The sequence below is a fragment of the Tachypleus tridentatus genome, chromosome 6 (genome assembly GCF_004210375.1).
Source record: "Tachypleus tridentatus isolate NWPU-2018 chromosome 6, ASM421037v1, whole genome shotgun sequence".
NCBI classification, from domain to species: Eukaryota; Metazoa; Arthropoda; class Merostomata; order Xiphosura; family Limulidae; genus Tachypleus; species Tachypleus tridentatus.
Window position 1 is genome coordinate 7,909,682 of NC_134830.1, and position 21,045 is coordinate 7,930,726.

Sequence of the window (21,045 nt, forward strand, 5' to 3'; positions counted from 1 at the left end):
CTCAGCTAGAATCTGAATGTTCCATGTTTACACGTCATAAACATAACTCACCTAGAATCTGAATATTCCATGTTTACACGTCATAAACATAGCTCAGCTAGAATCTGAATGTTCAATATTTAAACGTCATAAACATAACTCACCTAGAATCTGAATGTTCCGTGTTTACACGTCATAAACATAACTCAGCTAAAATCTGAATGTTCCATGTGTACACGTCATAAACATAACTCAGCTAGGATCTGAATGTTCCATGTTTACACGTCATAAACAGCTAGGATCTGAATGTTCAATATTTACACGTCATAAACATAACTCAGCTAGAATCTGAATGTTCCATGTTTACACGTCATAAACATAACTCACCTAGAATCTGAATGTTCCATGTGTACACGTCATAAACATAACTCAGTTAGAATCTGAATGTTCCATGTTTACACGTCATAAACATAGCTCAGCTGGAATCTGAATGTTCCATGTTTACACGTCATAAACATAACTCAGCTAGAATCTGAATGTTCCATGTTTACACGTCATAAACATAACTCACCTAGAATCTGAATATTCCATGTTTACACGTCATAAACATAGCTCAGCTAGAATCTGAATGTTCCATGTTTACACGTCATAAACATAACTCAGTTAGAATCTGAATGTTCCATGTTTACACGTCATAAACATAACTCAGCTAGAATCTGAATGTTCCATTTTACACGTCATAAACATAACTCAGCTAGAATCTGAATGTTCCATGTTTACACTTCATAAACATAACTCACCTAGAATCTGAATATTCCATGTTTACACGTCATAAACATAACTCACCTAGAATCTGAATATTCCATGTTTAGACTGGCATAAATATAATTTATTTGAGATTTGAATATTCCATGTTTACCTGGACATAAACTTAACTCACTTGAGATTCCAATGTTCCATGTTTACAAAGACATAAACCTAATTCAGTTGGTGTATGAATTTTCCATTTTTAACACAACTTCTACTATCGAGGTTACTGTATTCACATATAAAATATATTATATGTAATATTAAATTAATTTTATTTTCGTATTTAAATTTGAGAGAAGATTCCTTGATACACATCAAGTGTTTGAACTTTACTAACCATTATACTTGAAGGATCGTTGTCTGCGAGGACTTCTCTTTTTCTAACTATCCTTTTTTCACTTCAGTGTGTTGGAAAGATAGCGCCACTGGGCGATCTAAATTACATTTGATGAACAGTTATTTGTCATATAAGAGTAGCAAACCATATTTTAGAAGGCGCCACGAGGTGATCCAAGTAATATTTTGTGAACATTTACTTGTCATAGTAGAGTACTAAAATAAATGCTAGATGGCGCCACTAAATGATCTATGTTATATTTTTGTGAACATTTATGTGTGTGTTTTTCTTAAAACAAAGCCACGTCAGGATATCTGCTAAGCCCACCGAGGAGCCTCGAACCCCTCATTTTAGCGTTGTAAATCCGGAGACATACCGCTGTACAAGCGTAGGGCGAATATTTTATGACCAATGAAGAGTACTGATATATATTTTCATTTTCTCCGATTATTAAAATGAACTTTTGAGATACGTTATCGTCAAGATTAGTTTCACATAGTTCATCTTCATTCTTCAGTGTTTTTGAAGCTTCATAAAAACATTTCAATTAACTTAATACAAATAAATCTTACGTTTTACGGAGGTTTATTTGGAGATGAAAATGCGCTGTATTTATTTTGAATCTTTACTATATTCTACATAAATTCAATGAACTAATTATAAATGGACGGTGTTCCTCTGTTGGTTATGCCCTAATTATCATTATGACTATATTGTTAAGTTGCGTCAGATCCAGCAAGAACGTGTAAGTTCCCCCTAGCGGGAGAAAATATTTTACAGTTAGGCACTAGTTCGTGTTCAATTTTTAATCATCAGTACTTAGCTTTGCACTTTTCTAATATTGAACGCCAGATGTTATTAAAATATTTATCACTAGAAAACGTTTATCCCTGAACACCCTCATTGCCTTTTTCTAAACTATTGGTACACCAAATGTACTGTGGGTCCACGACTTTGATGGCAACATGGTCACTAATAGCATATGAGTCACGTTCTACATTTGGTGAGCCTAAGTCCTTTACAAGTTGTTCTCAAGGCAAGATAAGCTTTGTTGTTGATAAGGCTAGGTCCTGAACAAATAATTCCGAAGAGAGTCAAACACTGCTGTTGGAAAGGCTACGTTCTGGATCGTTTGTTAAAGAGACAAAGCAAACCTTATTATTGATAAGGCTAAGTCCTGAACAACTTGTTCTGAAGACAAGGCAAACACTGCTGTTGGAGAGGATAGGTTCTGAATCATTCCTTAAAAAGACAAGGCAAGCAAATCTACAGTTGGAGAAGCTAGGTTCTATTCATGTTACTTCATCATAACGGTTATGCACTTACAGAATGATGTAGGGTCGTTCCAATGTTACCAAAGTGTTATGAATTGACTTATGTTACCCAATTTTCAGACATTTTTATATCTTGTATAAAATTAAGATGAAGAGAATGTCCTAGTACCTCATCTTTGGACACCTTGGTTACTGAATAATATTTGAGGTTAAGTTATTTCAAGATCAGGGTACATCTCCACTTTTAGAGAGGACGAACCCCGAACAATCTATTGCAGTCATTACTCTTCAAATAATTGCACCTACCTATTAATAGTACAGTCTCCACCTACATATGTCTGTTAACAATAGTTTCCACCTACACCAGTCTATTATAGTACAAATTGTAACTAGTCAGTGACTATCTTTAGAGGAGTACATCTAGTTAGTAACTATCTTTAGAAGAATATACCTAATTGGTGACTCTCTGAAGAAGAGTATACCTAGTAATTACTCTCCGTAGAAAAACATAACTAATTAGCGACTCTGCATACAAGAGTATAACGAGTTAGTGACTCTGTATATAAGAGTATAACTAGTGACTCTCTGCAGAAGAGTATAACTAGTTCCTGACTCCCTATAGAAGACTATGCCTAGTTAATGAGTCTCCATAAAAGAGTAAACCTTGTTAGTGACTCTATGTAAAAGAGTACAAATAATTAGTGACATTTTAGAACAGTATGCCTAACTAGTGACTCTTTGTCGAACAATATACCCAGTTAGTGATTCTTTGTAGAACAGTATACCTACTTATTTACTCTTTGTAAAACAGTATAACTAGTTAGTGAGTTTCTATAGAAGAGTATAACTAGTTAGTTAGTCTCTATACAAGAGTATAACTAGTTCCTGACTCCCTATAGAAGACTATACCTTGTTAGTTAGTCTCTATACAAGAGTATAACTAGTTCCTGACTCCCTACAGAAGACTATACCTAGTTAGTTAGTCTCTATACAAGAGTTACCTAGTTAGTGACTTTCTTTAAAAGAGTGTAACTAGATTGTGACTCTGTACAAGAACATATATAACTAGTTAGTGACTCTTTCTAGAACAGTATACACAGCTACTGACTTTAGTAGAGCAGTATACCTAGTTAGTGACTCTTTGTAGGACAGTATACCTACTTATTGACTCTTTGTAAAACAGTATAACTAGTTAGTGAGTTTCTATAGAAGAGTATAACTAGTTAGTTAGTCTCTATAGAAGAGTATAACTAGTTAGTGAGTTTCTATAGAAGAGTATAAGGAGTTAGTGACTCTCTGTAAAACAGTATAACTAGTTAGTGACTCTGTAAAACATTATAACTAGTTAGTGACTCTCTGTAAAACATTATAACTAGTTAGTGACTCTCTGTAAAACAGTATAACTAGTTAGTGACTCTTTGTAAAACAGTATAACTAGTTAGTGACTCTCTGTAAAACATTATAACTAGTTAGTGATTCTCTGTAAAACAGTATAACTAGTTAGTGACTCTCTGTAAAACATTATAACTAGTTAGTGACTCTATTTTTTAGACTTGGATACACTATGCGAGTGACGAACAAATCACTCCAGTCAGTCAGACACACGAATTTGCAATGTGTGTTTTTAAATCTCTATTATTTCAAACGAAATCTGAGGACAACTAGTCACATATAACTCTAAATTAAACAAACTTATCTCTAACGTTGTCTGGCTTCTCTAATCTGGGTAACTGTATAAGCATGAAATCAATCATTTAGTCCAGGAAACGTAGAAACCAACAACATGAGATCAGATAGAATAACATTTTAAAGACTGGCATGTTATCACGAGAGCATTGTGAAGCTAATATAGTGACAACAAACTGAGCCTCGTTTATACACAAAAATAATTCTAGGGATTAATATGTAAGGATTCTCGTTCCATTTACTAAATTTTGTTGAATATCTAGAGCCTACCAATAAGATGTTAGTTAGGCAGATAGTAATCTATAAACTCTCCTGTCATGTTAGAACATCATGGAGCAATAATTCTTAAATTAATATGGAAACGAATCTGTGTTTAGTTGTACCACGTAAGTTAGATTTCATATTTATTTGTAGTATTTAATCGGCATGCATACTAAATAACTCAGAGAAATAAATTAGTATGGTCAATGCTAAATATATATCTAATCCTGTGTAAATACGGGTTTTTGTGATGCGTAAATTATTTCTCAAAACAGCGTGGTTCAATTAGAAGCTTTTGAACTTGCCATATTTTTTTATAAAAGATATGTGAATTAAACAATAAATTTATGAATAAACGTATCAAGGTTTAGAGAACTAAGAGGAATATGTCAAATACGCAAGATACCTGAAACTCTTCGGAACTATAGGCATTTATCAAATAAATAATAATGATACAAAAAAGTTTCACTAATATTTCAACCGTAAAAATCTAGTAAGATAGATCATACGTCGCTATCGTTGTATCTACCAGAATAATTTACCTTTGTTCACACAAAATGTTTGTGAATATGTTTTAACATCAAGAATATGTAGCAACGCTTATTTAACCTTTATATTCTTACAGTCAACCAAATTTAAGGTTAATTTTCAGAATAAGGCACAGGTTGGTTTTGAGAATTCTAATTAACTTTTTTTGTTATTCTAAAAGCATGCTGTGATTTATTGTAAAGAGAGAAAATCCACTGTACACTATAATACGGCAGAGACAGTTTTCTCTAGGATACAATATATAATAGTTTACCCGATAAATGACTACAGAAATGGTCGATAAGTTTTTATAAAGTTAAAAATAAAATGGCCTACTAAAAAAAGCTGTTTTTCTGGACTTTTATTTAGGGGCTGTAATTTAGTTTATTGTTTTGTCTTTATTGTGAAACTTGCTGTAATCCATCTATGTTAAGCCTTGTAACTATCGTTTTGTTTTTATTATGCAAATTGCCGTAACCCTTGTACATTAGGCCTAGTAACCAACGTTTTGTTTATTGTGAAACTTACCGTAACCCTTGTACATTAATTAGTCCTAGCAACCAACGCTGTGTCCTTATTGTGAAACGTATCGAAACCCTTCTTCCTTAAGCCTAGTAATTAACGTTTTTTCTTGTTCGTCGCGTCTCTTTACGATTTTTTTTTCATACCGAGAATTTTCCAGTTTAGCGCCATTAATTTTAATATATTCTCACGTGTAAAATTTATTTTAGACAATACTAAAATTAGTCCGAGAAAAGACGCATAACAGATAAAAGAAATAATAAACAAAATAGCAGATTTACGGCGTACTCATTAGGTTTAACTTAATAAAGACTGACAGTAAGGAGAAAAAAAATTGTTAACTTTGAGCTCTTCGTACTGAATAGAGCTTTTACAATTTGACGTCAAGAAGTCGCTGTTATTTTTCCCAACTGAGATCTATTTTTATTAAGTCTGACGCCTTGTCAGTGTTTTTAAACATAGGTTTAAAGCTAAAATTATAGCCTTCTCAGGGCGAAGATTGTATTCATTTTGTAAAACGTTTCTGTAAGTTTAGACACCACGAAAAAACAGATTTAAACTTTTAGCCGTGCTTATTTGCGACTTTAAACACAACGTGATCGTAAATATGTATTTATTTCTCTCAACTAACGAAAGAAATAAACAACTTCTAGTGCTGTAATAAAAGTAACGCTGGGCCCAAAACATTAATCTGTGTATGATATAATTAGTGTTTGTCAGCCCTTGTTCTATCCACAAGAAAGTGTTTGGAACAGTATTTGGAGCTTTAAACCTACCCGACAAGTAAACCTGGCGGTAAACAGGATCAGGCCTAACCACCGTTAATCTGTATACAGAACTGTAGACTTAACCACGTAAAACAACTGACTCTCATCTTTAAAACGGCTACACATAACATCTTAGACATCATGTCGTATTTCAAATCTTGGTCTTTCGTTATGTAGGAAAAAATCGTGAACTATGTGCATATATATATATCAACTGAACATTGTACACAATAATACTTCTTTATCTTTAAATAATATCTCAATACAAATGCTGTAAAAAGTGAATGACTGAAATCAAAAAGAATTACTTATCAGTTTATGTCATTAGACGTTTTTGTACTATGTGGAATGTTCGAGCTTATTGTTATGATTGAATAAATACAAAATGTAGACATCTTCTTCTTCCCATCTATGGCTTAGCAATACGTCTGATGGCTTATATCGCTAAAATTGGGTTTCGATACCTGCAGTTGGCTAATCATGCATAACCCATCGTGTAGGTTTCTGTTTGACAGTAAACAAACAGAATTGTTTTCTTTTGATTTCTTATTCTATGTTTCTTACTGTTGTCTATTTGTTTTGTTTTTTGTTTATTAGTTCCGGCTAAATTTTTACGGTCCAAACAGATAACATTTCTAATCACGAATTTTTCTGAAATTAAACATAATACTGATACTTCAAAATAGATACTTTAACAAAAATCCTAAAGGTAGTGGCATGCTGTGTCCACCGCAGGTTTTCGACTGTCTGGATTTACGTTATAAATCCATAAACTGTTCCACCAGGCTTATGAATAAGATATCTTGTATACAATAACATTTTATAGAAAGATATATCCAATTTTATTTGTACCACTGTTACTAAATCCTTAAGGAATCGGGTAGTCGGATAAATTATAATCCCCTCTCACGAAAAACCTACCCCTCTAGGAATCATGCCAAATTTTAAAATATCAAGCCTCAGAAGGTACTGATTGGTAGAAATAAACTACTTGGCTTTGCTATTACGAATCTTGTTTTCAGACTTGAAATCCATGAAGTATGAAAAAAAAATACAGCTGTATATAACAGTAAGGGTTTTAGAGATTTCATTGTTTCCATATTCACCAGAATCAATATCATACAACTTCCTTTCTTCTGATCTAATTCTACAGGGTGGATCGTAAGTCCCTACCCATCCATATATCTTATGTATCTGTGTGTGTGCTGTCCCTCATTTTCGCTGCGCTCATGTACCCACGTATTGTCACAATACGCTCTTCAAGTGTAAATGGGCTTAAATCGTCCATATTTCTCAGAAAAAAAAAGAAACAAATTTATAATACATGCGTAATTGAATATAACATAATAACATTTGGATTTGACTGTAGCCTCAGGGTTCGTGTGACGATTTTTTCTGTCTGTATATGTTGATTTATATATATCTATTTTATCTGTTTTTCTTTCTATTACAGGAGTTTTACTTGCTTCTTTATTGTTCGACACAACTGGTTATTTGTATTTTGCACACTGCGATATTGAAAGCCAATGTTTAGTTTAATGAGCGAAATGTGTTGCTTTCCTACAGGTGGAGTATCCGTTTCATGGATAGAAGTTGCGTTAATTAACGAGTAATTAAAGGTTATATTATATTAAAGAAAAACAAGGCGTAACTTACGTGAAATTTACTGAAACAAAAACCTCACAGAAAGACTTAGTGAAACGAATAAAGTCAGTTTTAGTGGTTTATTTGTGTGCTGTTTGGTCTCTTGTGTGTCTCCATCTACAGACGGAAAGTCGTACAAAAATTAAGTGTAAAATATGAAAGAAATAAGTATTGCTATTAAATAAAACTTGAAGGATATATTTATTTGTTGTACGGGTCATAAATAGAACCTTTTGTTCAATACCAGCTCTTCTTCTAAAACTATAAATGGCGTTTATTTTCCTTCATCAACACACAATCAATTTTTAATATGAAGTAGAGCATATAAATGACCCAACGGTTCAGTACTAGTCAGTATAAGGCCAAATAAAAGTCACTTACTGCTTTGCCATTAAAGTTGGAACTACACGTGTTTTTGTTCAGTGTTGTCCAAACAGTTCCAGAAACCAACGGACTAGCTGGCTCAAGACAGCTTTACTTTGATAGGTTATTACGTCTGTTATTTTAAGCCGAATCGTACTTTACTGACTTCAACATTTGCTATCATCCAATCGTGTGAATTTCATTTCTTTTTAAATAATGTTAATTACCAATATAATGTTTGTCTGGCTTGATAACTTTATTGTTTATTTTTAATTAAATTGTTTGTATAGTTATTCTGTTCTATATTTCACATTATATTTTTACTTTCCGTTTCCCTAATTTATTTGTGATAAAGCTCTTTTAACTTACGTTTCTTTTCTTCATTAATCATATTGTTTATCGACCTTATGTTTGTCTTTTTTCTTAATCATGTTGCTTGTATATCTTACGTTTGTTTAATTTGTTAATCACAGTGTTTGTCTACTTTATGTTTTATTTGTTACACATATTGTTTGTCTACTTTATGCTTTTTTGTTAAACATATTGTTTGTTTGTTTTATTACTCTATTTTATTTGTTAAACATTTTGTTTGTCTACCTTGTCTTATTTATTAAACATATTGATTGTCTAATCTATGTTTATTTGTTAAACATAATGTTTGTCTACTTTATGCTTTATTTGTTAATCGTATTGTTTGTCTACTTCATGTTTTATTTGTTAAATATATTGTTTGTGTACTTTATGCTTTATTTGTTAAACATATTGTTTGTCTACTCTATGTTTTATTTGTTAAACATAGTGTCAAACAACACTGACAACCTGAGATGTAAAACTTTGGTAAGTATAATAAGAGAAACAACACTGATAACTTGAGATGTGAAACTGTGGTAAGTACAACAAACAACACTGACAACCTGAGATGTGAATCTTTGGTAAGTACAACAAAACAAACAACACTGACAACTTGAGATGTGAAACTGTGTTAAGTACAACAAAACTAAGCAGCGTGGTGAAATATTGCTATATCATTGATTAGGGGCAGGAGAGCTCATTTTCTTAAAACGTTCCGTTAGAAAGTTTAAACGAAATGAAATATAACATCACATTTAGTGACTCCGCGTTCAAAATAAGTTATATATCTTTGTTTTACATAACTACATATTCTAAAACATTTATCATGACTTGTGTTCTGGTTGTGCAAGTCTTTCCTTCCTTGTAGAAAATTCCCCGACTGGAACGTTTTATTTTTCTTTAAATTCTATCAATCTAAAAGGCAAGCGAATGAATACCGAATAATAAACGTGCATCTGCTACCAGGTTTATCAATTCTGTACAACATCAGACTTCCTCCCTCCCGTGTTAGCAACACCTTTTTTACACATAGAATTCTGGTTCCTAATATGGAAGGATAACGTAAATAATATTATTCTTATAAATAATTCATTCTTTCTCAACACCTGCTTTCGTTTTTAAAACGTATACATACATAAACTCTTTTAACATAGAGATCAAACAGTTTTTGTTAATGAACTTGAATACGAATAAATTTAGGATAGATATTTTAGTGTTGCTACGCCATCTATAAAATGCCGATACAGATTATTTAATATTTTTCATTTTTACTTTAAAAATTTATGACGATGCGACCCTTTTGACGGAACCTCGTTTAGTAAACTTCAAAAGATTTTGAAGTCGGTTGTTTCGAGGAATTATGAATTAATTTTAAAACGTAGAAAAATGAACTTCCAAAGTTTGGAGAAATTCTCATAGTTGATTGGATTGATTTTGTTCAATGATCTGCTGAGATTAAAGTAAATGTTATTTGTGTTCCGTGATGAATAACGTTCTTTAGAACACTAATCAACGTTTCCAGTAAAGTTCAGGCACGTGTTTAACGGTTATTCAAACCCTTTTACAACTTTATACGAAAAATGTTATTAATTTTTCAATAATTCTTTTTATTCTCTATTTTCTAAGATTTATTCAAACAGAATTTGATAAAAAAATATGTTTCCAACTGCAAGCATGTTATCCATAACATTAAGTGTTTTTTTTTGTACTGAGAAAAGTTTGGTATCTGTACAAGTGATAAAGATTAAATAAATAAACGTAGTACTTCAGAAAGTGGAAAGCGTACTTTATCAAATAAAAATAGCACTTTACTTGGTAAAATATAATATTTCTACCAAATGGAAGGCAGTTCACCACCGAGTGCTAATTTAGGGTTAAAAGTTCGTTTCAAAAAAATGCACAGTAAATGAATAGAGAATTTGTTTTGTTTGATAAATTTTGTCATGTGATGTTTTCCCGTTTAATCAGATCCGCAGCATTTAAAGCATATAAAATAAAGTATTAAATTTCAAATTGGCACAGTATCTTCCTTACGATGAAATACAAAGCAAATTTTTCTTTTGAATTGTGATAACTTGTGTGCTGTTCAGAAAATCGTAATATATAACAAAGTTTATTTCGAATGACTATCTATATATAATTGTCCCTAATATTGAATAGGCAGACTAAAGAACATGTACGTTTTCAATAACATCGCAATCTAAGTTTGGGGTAATCTTTTATTAACAGAATGCGCACCCACTGTCTCAAAATACGGCGTGCTTTTCTGTGCACATTGAAATCTGACCACGCCTATCTGGTGACTACTCCATACACTGGATGATTAGTTGAATAGATTATAATTAAATTAATTGTAAAAATATGACATAACATATTATTATAATAACGTCACAGAACAATCAGAAGGCCTATTGTTTTTAACCTCTGTGACATTCAATACTGTGATTTAATTTATTAATACCTTTAATGTGAAATCCAAGTAAAAAACGAAAAGTGCGTATTAGTTTTCACAGCTAATGTGAAATCCTGTTAAAAATAAACGAAGATTGATTAATGTAAGATTATCAGGAAACTTACTTTTATATTATGTTTAGTAAGTTAATATAACAGCATTCACTTCACAGATTGGTTTTGGTTTGTTTTGAAATTCGCGCTAAACTACTCGAGGACTATCTGTGTTCTCCGTACGTAATTTAGCAGTGTAAGACTAGAGGGAAGACAACAAGTCATCACTACCCAGCGCCAACTCTTGGGCTACTCTTTTACCAATAAACAGTGGGATTGACCGTTACATTACATTATAACACCCTCACAGCTGGAAAGGCAAGCATGTTTGGTGTGACGAGGATTCGAACCCGCGACCCTCAGACTACAAGTCGAGTACCTTAACCATCTGGCCATGACGGGCCTCACGGAACTAATTAAACGTATTTACAAAAATTTCTTTGCATTGTAAATGATCATAGGCATATCATAAACACTACATATATCGTTCTCTTCTTCTTCTCAAAAGTTCACTTAAACCTTTCCAGTTGCTTTACAATTTCAGTTAATAAATCTAATTACTTTTCTCTATTACTATCGTCTAATTATCCGAACATAGTTCACTTATGTTTCGTCGTGTTACCACAGTTGTATCCTATACTTTTACAGTTGTCTCTCCTTTTTCGTATTTAAGCTTACTTCAATAATTGTCGATCTTTTGTCAAAGTCCACACAGGCAAGTTTAGTTACTCTCTTTGATAAAATAACCTATTCTTCTTAAGTTATATATTTCTAGAAAATTATATATTTAAAAACGGCTGGTATAGGTAGAGAAGGCACTAATAGAGAAGCGAACAACGTTTCGACCTTCTTCGATCATCAGTCGTTTTTAAATATATAATTTTCTCTACAAGTGGGTTTTCTCGTCATCACGAATTATATATTTCTAGTTTGATATTGATACATTGGACCTCATTTCACTCTATACTGATAATATAATTTAACTAATGATACTCTGAACACAATCATAACCTGCCATTCATCTGAAAAAGATTAAGTATATTAGGAAGTCCGTGCTGGCTAATTTGGAAATGGGAAAGAGCCTTTTTTCCTTCTCTAATCTCAAACCCAATGTTTCAATGTTCCACGAAAAAATAACTGGCACTGCCTTTCGAAATAAGCACATAAAAAACAGTACTAACTTTCAAATCTGCTCATTTATGGCTTACACTTAAAATGACGAGTTGCACGATTAATTGAATGTACAATGTGCCAAATGGTTTTAACCAAACAAGAGTGAAAATGGGTGATTCTGAAATTGTGACGATGGGTAGTAGGCTAGTCAATAACGCAGTCAATTACAGAAACGACTTCTACGTTCCATGTTATTTTGTGCTGAAGTCAAATACTGCTACAAAAAAATAAATAAATAAAAACTCGAAACAAAACAATCCCAAAAAATACAACCTGTAACTCTAATAAAACTATAGTGACTTTTATAAAAAAAATTAAAAAAAATCAATTTCTATTTGGACTTGGCAACGCTTCTCAACCAGACGAATTACTGTAGGCGTATTTAATTTCACTTCTGTATACTGTGGGTTTGATGTCAAAGCGAAAACAGTGTTGTACACCCTCATGTGAGATTATCTTCCAGAAACCCGTGTAAACTAATTTTCATAGAGTTATAAACAGAGAGAGAGAAAACACTCTCTTACATTGACCAATCACAAACTGTGACGTTTCAAAATGGTCGCCGAAACGGGAACAACAAACAACCAACACAGTAAGTAGTACGTGTGAGTTTCGAAGGAGGTGAGAATTTCCTGAAATTTACGTTACTGTAAAATAAGTCATAATATGCACTATTATTCAGAAGGTATGCCAACTAGCATTAGTTGCATCATATTTATACAATGTCAAAGATGTATTACATTTTGCTATGTTAATTTCAGAATAGCCATATAAGAGGAAAGAATTTCATGGCTAATTCACTGGCACTGCTTAAAATTTGTTTGTTTGTTTTGTAATTTCGCACAAAGCTACTCGAGGGCTATCTGTGCTAGCCGTCCCTAATTTAGCAGTGTAAGACTAGAGGGAAGGCAGCTAGTCATCACCACCCACCGCCAACTCTTGGGCTACTCTTTACCAACGAATAGTGGATTGACCGTCACATTATACACCCCCACGGCTGGGAGGGCGAGCATGTTTAGCGCGACGCGGGCGCGAACCCGCGACCCTCGGATTACGAGTCGCACGCCTTACGCGCTAGGCCATGCCGGGCCCTGCTTAAAATAGTAAGTAAATAAAGTAGGCCTCATTCAATGGGGGACTGTAACCAGTTTAAACAGTTTGTTTTGATGTGTAGTCCTTTAGGAAATCAGAGAATACATTAGACCTTTATGACATTCTCTTTTCACTAAAATTCACATTTTGTTAAGAAAATAAATTTACGAATACATCTGTATTCTAAAAATTTAGTTATTTATCCTAAATTTGGTTAGTAAAAACCCTTTGTTTATCTTTTGTATTCATCATCTGTTGTTATTATTATACAAAGTAAACTGATGTAGAATGATTAAATATGATGTGTAGTAACAACTTAAACTACTTTTCACAAACTTATTACAATATCATTGTTAATTAACAAACTGCTGTATCATCTTTAGTATAATTTATGTAGTACTACATTGTCATTGTGTATGTACGTTTTACAAAGTTTAATGGAAAATACATCATTCTGTGTACATACTAGCATAATTTAATTAATTGTACCTAAGTTTGTCATACAGAAGAGTTTATACCTTTTAATACTTATAAATTTTCTTTGATATTAAATAGTTTTCTGAATTTCCAATGTTACCACAGATGTACATGAATATGTTTATATATTTTTTATTTTCTTAGTTAGTTGTATGAAAATAAAATTATACATAATGAAAACCAGCAGAAAAAAAAGTTATATTTTTACAGTTTATGGTTTTAAAATATTCCAGTGTATTTAGAAAGGTTGAAATTACCAGACTAATTCTACTCTTATGTACTTAAACCACTTTCTGAAAACGGTTCCTAAAATTTATTTTGATTTGATAGTTTTAAATAGAAAGTGAGGTTGAACTTTATAAAGAATGTATGTAAAATTAAATTTGTTTGAAGAAACTGATTGTTAACAGAATCACTTATTGTTAAGAAATGTCCAACTTGCTGTCAAACTAAAAATACTGTTCCTTTACTAAATGTTTTTATGTGTCTATAGTTAAACTGTTTTAAGTTTGACAATGAAGACTACAGTTTGTGCCATAACAGCAACCCAGAAAACTGTTGATGGTCCAAGTTCTAAGTTAAACCATTCCACACCTCAAAATCAACTTTTACAATACACCATAATGGGATATAGGTGAAGTAAGATTTAACTGAAATTTTTATTTATTTATATTTTAAATGTTGTGTATTATATGGCAGAGTAGAGTTTCCAAATTATGAAATAGCAATTCATTTAGATAAGAAAAACTTTGCCATAAAAACCTGTGGTCATCATGTGCATTAAAGTTTAACGAGTCTTTTTTTTTAAGAGTAGAAAATAATTTTATTTATCAAAGTATTTGAAAATGTTTCTTTTATTGAAGTATTTAAAAAAAAATAATTATAATTTTAATACTTGTTGCAGACTTTATTGTGAGTCATAATTAGATGATGTGATTCTGAAAACAAATACGGTGACATCAAAAATAAAAACTGTTAAAGCATCTAATTCATTTTTATATTCAATTATATGCAAATATGTCTCATTCTACTCACTTATGGACCCCTGTTGGAACAGCAGTAAGTCTTAGGATTTACAACACTTAAAATCAAGTGTTGAATTTCTCTTGGTGGGCACAGCAAATAGCCCAATGCGGCTTTGCTATAAAAACAACACCCACCCACTTACGAGTAAATTGGCTATATTACCTCTGTTTCTTTTGGGCTTTAGATAAAACAGTGCCTACTATTTATGTTGTACCTTGCATATTTTCCATGAATATTATGCCACAAAATTAACACCCTGTCATTAATTTTAATTAACGATATCAGTTCATAATAGGTTCATCATATGTATGTATGTATTTATTTTTAAAATATAATTTTATCACATCCTGAACAAAGTTTTAGACTAATTTTGTTGTTGTTTATTTCTTTAGTAAACAGGAAAATCAGTTTTGTAATTGTACTGTATTCCAAACACAATTATTATTGTTTAAGATTTTAATAAACATTGTATTAGAATAAAATATGTATTAGAATATGAGAATTTAAAATTGATTCCTATATATCAGAAATGAACAATAAACACTTTGGTGATTTTTTTATTTTTCTCGTACGCTGTTTAGGTGGTTTCGTCAGGCTTTATTGGAGATTCTCACAGCAGTATTTTTGATGCAAGTGCTGGCATTTCTTTAAACAAGAACTTTGTTAAACTTGTTTCATGGTAGGTTTGGTTTTATTATGCAGATACTTTGTAAGTAGTTTATCCTGAATTTTGGTGAATGTTTTAAATTTATCATTAAATACTGTACTATTGCAGACATATGAAATATACAGACATATTATAGTAACAGAATTTAATACTGCAGGTTTATTGTGACATAACTGTTAGTGTGAGACAGATGTGTTAGTGTAAGTTTTCTGTACTTATGGTGTTATATCAATCCTTTTAGCTTATTTTCCAATTCATTGTTTCACTCTTCATATACATTAGAACTATATAAAACGGTAGTTGTTCATTGTTCTTGTTTTATACATACATGTTTGTTTATAAACAATTCAAATGTTTTATAATTAATTCATCATTTACCTCCATTGTGTGTTTGAGAGAGAAGGAGTTCATGGAAGGCTTTCCTCAAATTATTATTTTGCTTACCACAATTAACATTTTTATTATTATGTTTGTTCTCTGAACACATACGTAAACATATAAACATCTGTTGCTATTATTCATTCATAAGAAAATCTCAAACTTCTTCTTAGTATGGTCAGTAGTAAGAATATGGTTTGGGTTCTCTATGGAAAATTAAAACGTCTTTGTAATTTGTTTGGTCAACAACCAAGTTAGAAAATGTTTCTGTGTTTCTTGTGTAAATGGGACAGCAGAATATGACATCAAAACTGGCTAAAGAAGCAATGGCCATGCAGATTCAGCAAGTTTTATTAACCTGAAGATGACCTAGGAAGGTCAAAACCTTTTTATCTGCTTACCAATAAAAGTTAATACCCATAGCGGCCATTCTGAGATACATTTTTATTTCAGATTGGTTTCTTGTCAATAAGAAGGTATGATATAAACTCCTTCTTAAGATATCATGCTAATATCATGTCCCTGGAGAAAGTAAGTTTTTAACCAAATGTCTGACCCTAAAAATCTATTCATTTCAGAATCAGATGAAAGTGTACCAAGAGTACACGAATGAAATGGTGCCATGTTTAGTGGGATAAGGGTTGAAATCCACAACCCACAGATTGCAAGTTCAGCACTCTAATCACCTGGCCATGCCAAGACTCTCAGTATATCACTAATCACCTGGCTGTGCCAAGTCTCTCAGTATATCACTATAACACTTAGATTTGACAAAAGAATGAGAATAAATGAGGATGCATGTTTGTCTCACATCAGTGATCTTCCATTTTCTTCAGTTTGTTCGTATTTTTGTTAACAAACATAATAAAAAATGTTCATTGTGGTAAACAAAATAATAATTTGATCTAAGTAAGAGTTTTGTTTCCTTCCAATTTGTAAAAATATCCTTATACAACAGAAAAAATGGATATTATTTAAACATCTATAAAGATGAATTTATTAGCAAAATAGGAAAAACTATTTGTACCCTTGCACTTAATAGATGTCACAAATCTTCAGAAAAATACCAAATATTTATTAAAGCAGTTTCACCTTGTTACTGATATAACATTTTATCAAAACATTAAATGTTTATTTCCTTTTGTGGGTTTATTAAATACCCAATACATTATTACTCTTGGGGAAAACTGACAAACACAATCTGTTAACTTTCTTGTTCTAGAGAGATGCTGGCTGTCATAAACAACTTCATGTAACACATTTCAACATATATTTGGGGATATTTCATTTTTACTGTATTAATAACATTTTACTGCATCTCTGGTTGACACTCTAAAAGATCGTAAAGATTCCACCCATCTGCCAATTCAATGAAAGGATGCTGTGTGAAAAAGTAATAAAAAACATCTGTTTAATAAAAGTAATTATTCTACATCATACACATTATGTTAAATTAGTCTCTGTAAACAGTACTGTGTAAAAATGTTAGGTCAAGGGAATAGTCTGTCATTCTTTACATTTTATGAGTCCAAGTTTGAAATATTTCATTCAAAATGTGTGTTGTATGTCAGACAGAAGAAAGGTGAAAGATACTTATCTCACCACACAGCATCTACTATGAAGCATGGGAGAGGCAGTGTGATAGTATGGGGGGGGTGTTTATGATGAGATGACAGGAAATTTTTCAAAATACATTGAACAATAGACCAGCACAAGTATTGATCCATCACAGAGTATCCAGTGGTTTACATATTATTGGTAACTGATTCTACTACCAAGAAGATAATGACCTCAAAACCCCATCCAACCTCTGCAGAAATTACATAGCTAAGAAACAAGCTACAAGAGTAATTCAAATAACACAGTTACCCCACAGAGCCCCTATCTCAACCTAACTGAGCAGGTCTGGGATAGGACAGATTAAAAACTTTACAAATCAAAAGTTACTTCCAAAGAAACTTTATGGTAGTGTATGAAGGCCACATGGAGCAAACTCCTATAGGATACTTTGATTAAATATCTTGTAATAATACCTAAAAGACTGTCTGCAGTTATTAAAGCAAAAAAGTGAGACACAGAAAATATTAACTGTTTACTGAACTCAAGCACTTCCACTGAGTTTGTTCTACTAAATATAGAGATTAATATACCTGAGGTTTCACCTTACATTGTTCTTTTCATGGAGCCTGAAATCTAATTTTTAACTTTATTCTAACACTTTTGTATAGTACTGTAATACAAGTTTCATATTTTTAAAGAGTATGTCATTTCAAAAACATGCTGACAACTGAAGATTAAGTAATTCCATGTATTAAACTAAAACCCTCTAACAATATGATTTTATAAACAAGGTCAAATCAAGTGTTCTCTAAATTATATTCTTCTAGAAGAATATATAACAATTGACATTTAACAATCCTCTGTAAGAAGATATCTTACAGTTTACAATTTGTACTGATCAAAATATTATATATACTTTACCATAAAAGCATAAGAAACAGAAAATTACAAAAAGATAAAAACAGAAAATTCATTACACATTACCAGTCCTACATGAGTCTATCTATAAGAATTACCAGCCTTTTGTAATATAAAACACTATATAATAAAACTTGTAGAACCCACAGAAGGTATCAAAATCACATAAACAACAAAAACAAAAATTTAGAAGATACATGTAATTGTTTCTCAAACCATTAATGAAATGTAATTCTCCATTAATTATGAGAAACATTAAACTTTTTCATCACCAGGCTCAAAATATTTGTTTTCCATTACAAGTTACAACACTAATAATGATAATATCTACCTTTATAATGTATATGTTTTGGTTGGTAGATTTGTTTATTTTTCTCAAACATCTAAGAAAATATTCAAAACCATGGTATGATGTTGTATATTTATCATATTGTAATTTGTACAGATTTGTATCAATGGTTTTTCTTTATCAAGATTCACATAACCTTCTGACATGACTCTTATTAGAATTTTTGTTAATGCATGACACTGCAGGTATGTCATTTCTTTCTCTTTCTGAACTTGGAAGACTTCGTCATGTGACATGATGGATTTATTGGTAACGTTTTGGTATAACTTCCTCTTCAAGACCAACTGACAATTGGTTTTTTATACAGTAAATCTGAAATCCCTCACAATATACTTATTTTATAAATATTAGATATTTGAGATTATGAAACTACAAACTGTTATAATGGCTAATGTAAAAATTTGTGGAAACACAACAAACAGACAAGTAACTCTTACTAGGGGAAAACAAATTGTACCTTATTAAATATATAATATAACAGTTATTAATATTCTTATAGAATGGAACAGTTGTTTTCTATAACTAGTTTATAATGTACACCATGTTTATGTATGAATAAGGACAGAGGTAAATACAAACAATGTCACAATTTTTTGTCATTAAATATAAACAGAGAACTAGCTCTTAGATAAACCATACAAAATATTGTGAAAATCAGGTGTGTTTTTAATGAATAATAAACACATTAAAATTCAAAGTATCTGAATATAAGATCCAACAACATTTTGAGTTTTATTATCTCAAAAATTATATCACAGGAACATTGCTATGAAGTACAACCACTTTTACCAGTTAGAGATCAACTGAAGTGAAGGTGAATGGATGGATTTAAATATAATAACAAGTTTTACAAAGTAAAAATATTCACCTTAAAGTTGGTCAGTTTAACAGCAGTAAAACTTGATATTGTGTGGAATTATGGAGATTACAAAGTAAACAAATATGAAACTAAGAGTAATTTATACCATACCATTAAGAGTTCAGAGGCAGTGTATCTTTTAGTTACGTCTACTTCTAAACATTTATTCAAAAAATCTTGGAAAACTGGAGACAGGTTGTCTTTATTTTCAATTTCTGGCTTCCCATTTGTTAGTATTAAGTTATATATCTGAAAAGAAATTCAGATTATAAAAATATATAAGTATACATAATGAAAAATTATAACCAATACTGTTAGTTACATTAGCATTACAGAGATAGAATATACCTTACTTATAAAACACAAAAATACTATCTGCTTCATGGACTATTACAGAATCATCATTACTTGACAACAATGACATCACCATGTACAACTTTTTGGATAATTCCTCCCAAATAATATCTAAATAGCTCCAAAAGTATATCACCATGGGTAAATTACCTAAACTGTAACTGTTTTATTATAGTGGCTTCAGAAGATGATAGTAATACTATGGCCAAAAACATTAAAAGTTAACAAGTTACAAAACAATAATATGTACATTCAATAATTACATGTTTGTTACTGTAAACAATCTTGTCAAATATTTATTGTTGTTATATTCATTATATTCAATACAACTATATGTATGAATAATGTGCAAAGCCATCTTTTTGTCTTTATTACATCTATTCCGTGTAGTTGGTGAAAGACACTCTGTACAAAACGTGTTTTATAGTACAAAAGTGTAGCTTTAAGAATTTGGGTATTGTGAAACAATGGTAATTTTGTGATTAACATTATTAGAGAAGCATTTGTGTTTAACTAAAGCAAACCATTAATCCACCGAAATGATTAAGACCTTGAAACTGTTCATGAAAGACTATAATTTTCTATCTAATTTAAATCTTTTATTACTTTTAAAACCTAAAGAATTTGAAAAGAAGAAAAATGGGAGACATCCATATAAGGAGAAAATTGAAATTCAATCTACTCTTATTCCTTGGCTGTAAGCACTGGTTACTAACACTTACCATGTCAGAATTTTCATCATAATAAGGAGGTTGACCATCAATCATTTCAATGGCTGTAATACCCAGTGACCAGATGTCAACCTCCGGTCCATACATTTTCCCTATTATTACTTCTGGAGCCATCCATTGACGAGTGCCAACCACTGACGTTCGTTTATTTCGTTCAGGGGACATTTTGGCACATAATCCAAAATCAGCTGTGATGGAGAAAACCAAAAATAATGTTTTCATGTGAGAGCAAATGAAAACAGAATTAAGTTGTACAGAGCTTCTAATGAGCCTTACAAAATCAACTTAAGGTATATTAATAATTGTTACAGGTTTGTAGTCACTTCATCAGGTTAAATGTAAATAACAAAAGTTCAATATTTCTAAAACTAGTTAACCTTATCCAGCCAGATATATTATATCATTTTTTATGAGGGCGCATGACAACATTAACT

At 31.4% G+C, this 21,045-nt stretch overlaps 1 protein-coding gene and 1 long non-coding RNA gene across 8 annotated transcripts in view; one reads left to right on the plus strand and one right to left on the minus strand.

Moving 5' to 3' along the window:
• The first annotated feature begins 12,609 nt into the window (after positions 1–12,609).
• Positions 12,610–21,045, plus strand: part of LOC143251896 (uncharacterized) — a 33,893-nt gene continuing 25,457 nt past the window's right edge. For 3 of the 7 annotated variants that reach the window (XR_013028696.1, XR_013028694.1, XR_013028692.1), the window contains exons 1-3: positions 12,610–12,792; positions 14,263–14,403; positions 15,377–15,474. This is a non-coding gene — a long non-coding RNA (uncharacterized LOC143251896). Of the gene's footprint in view, positions 12,793–14,262; positions 14,409–15,376; positions 15,475–21,045 lie in introns of all 7 variants that reach the window. The other 4 variants (XR_013028697.1, XR_013028695.1, XR_013028698.1 and 1 more) reach the window with 2 other exon arrangements.
• On the minus strand, positions 16,898–20,776 carry LOC143251894 (serine/threonine-protein kinase PAK 2-like). The gene is made up of 3 exons (XM_076503229.1): positions 20,603–20,776; positions 19,638–19,775; positions 16,898–17,221 (listed from the first exon to the last, which is right to left on the minus strand). Exons 1-3 carry the CDS (start codon positions 20,774–20,776, stop codon positions 17,150–17,152), a joined length of 384 nt encoding a protein of 127 aa, XP_076359344.1. The 3' UTR covers positions 16,898–17,149.

Coding starts and splice junctions, on each gene's coding strand:
- LOC143251894 (XM_076503229.1), bottom strand. CDS start 20,776: ATGTCCCCTGAACGAAATAAACGAACGTCAGTGGTTGGCACTCGTCAA. Junction 19,776..20,602: donor ATGATGAAAATTCTGACATG/GTAAGTGTTAGT, acceptor ATTTCTTTTCAG/ATATATAACTTAATACTAAC. Junction 17,222..19,637: donor CTGCCTCTGAACTCTTAATG/GTATGGTATAAA, acceptor TTTTTCACACAG/CATCCTTTCATTGAATTGGC.